General features: G+C 66.0%; 1 protein-coding gene across 1 annotated transcript in view; it reads left to right on the plus strand.

Annotated features, from left to right (window-relative positions):
* Positions 1-6: 6 nt before the first annotated feature.
* The window catches only part of TGFB2 (transforming growth factor beta 2), an 88,040-nt gene continuing 87,416 nt past the window's right edge, over positions 7-630 (plus strand). Inside the window, exon 1 of the mRNA XM_019516466.1 lies at positions 7-528. Coding sequence (XP_019372011.1) covers positions 186-528 — 343 coding nt within the window. The 5' untranslated portion in view covers positions 7-185. The remainder of the gene's footprint in view (positions 529-630) is intronic.

Below are 630 nucleotides of genomic sequence, written 5' to 3' on the forward strand. Positions count from 1 at the left end.
CAGGGGAAGCTGCTGCCGCTCGGCCTTTGACAGCTGCGGCTGAGCCTCGCAGCAGCGGTGCCGCGCAGCCCTCCGCGCTCCCGCGCCTCGCTGCTGCCCCCTCCTTGGCGGCTTGCTGGGGAGCCCCCTGTCGGCCCCCGGCGGGGCAGGAGGCGGTGGGGTGGGCGCCGCGGCGAGCCCCGACCATGCACTGCTACCTCCTGAGCGTGCTCCTCAGCCTGGACCTGGCGGCCGTGGCGCTGAGCCTGTCGACCTGCAGCACCCTCGACATGGATCAGTTCATGCGCAAGCGGATCGAGGCGATCCGGGGCCAGATCCTGAGCAAGCTGAAGCTCACCAGCCCCCCGGACGAGTACCCCGAGCCCGAGGAGGTGCCGCCGGAGGTCATCTCTATCTACAACAGCACCCGGGACCTGCTGCAGGAGAAAGCCAACCACCGAGCCGCCACTTGCGAGCGGGAGCGCAGCGAGGAGGAGTATTATGCCAAAGAGGTTTACAAAATTGACATGCTGCCGTTTTACCCCGAAAGTAAGTGTATATATATGTATGTGTGTGTGCGTACGTGTGCCTCTTATGTGTCCAGCCCCCGCCCGCCCCCACTGCCCCATGCCTCCCAGGTCTGTCTCTGTG

This window comes from Gavialis gangeticus, unplaced genomic scaffold, assembly GCF_001723915.1.
Source record: "Gavialis gangeticus isolate Ggan-Ray unplaced genomic scaffold, GavGan_comp1, whole genome shotgun sequence".
In the NCBI taxonomy this organism is placed as follows: domain Eukaryota; kingdom Metazoa; phylum Chordata; order Crocodylia; family Gavialidae; genus Gavialis; species Gavialis gangeticus.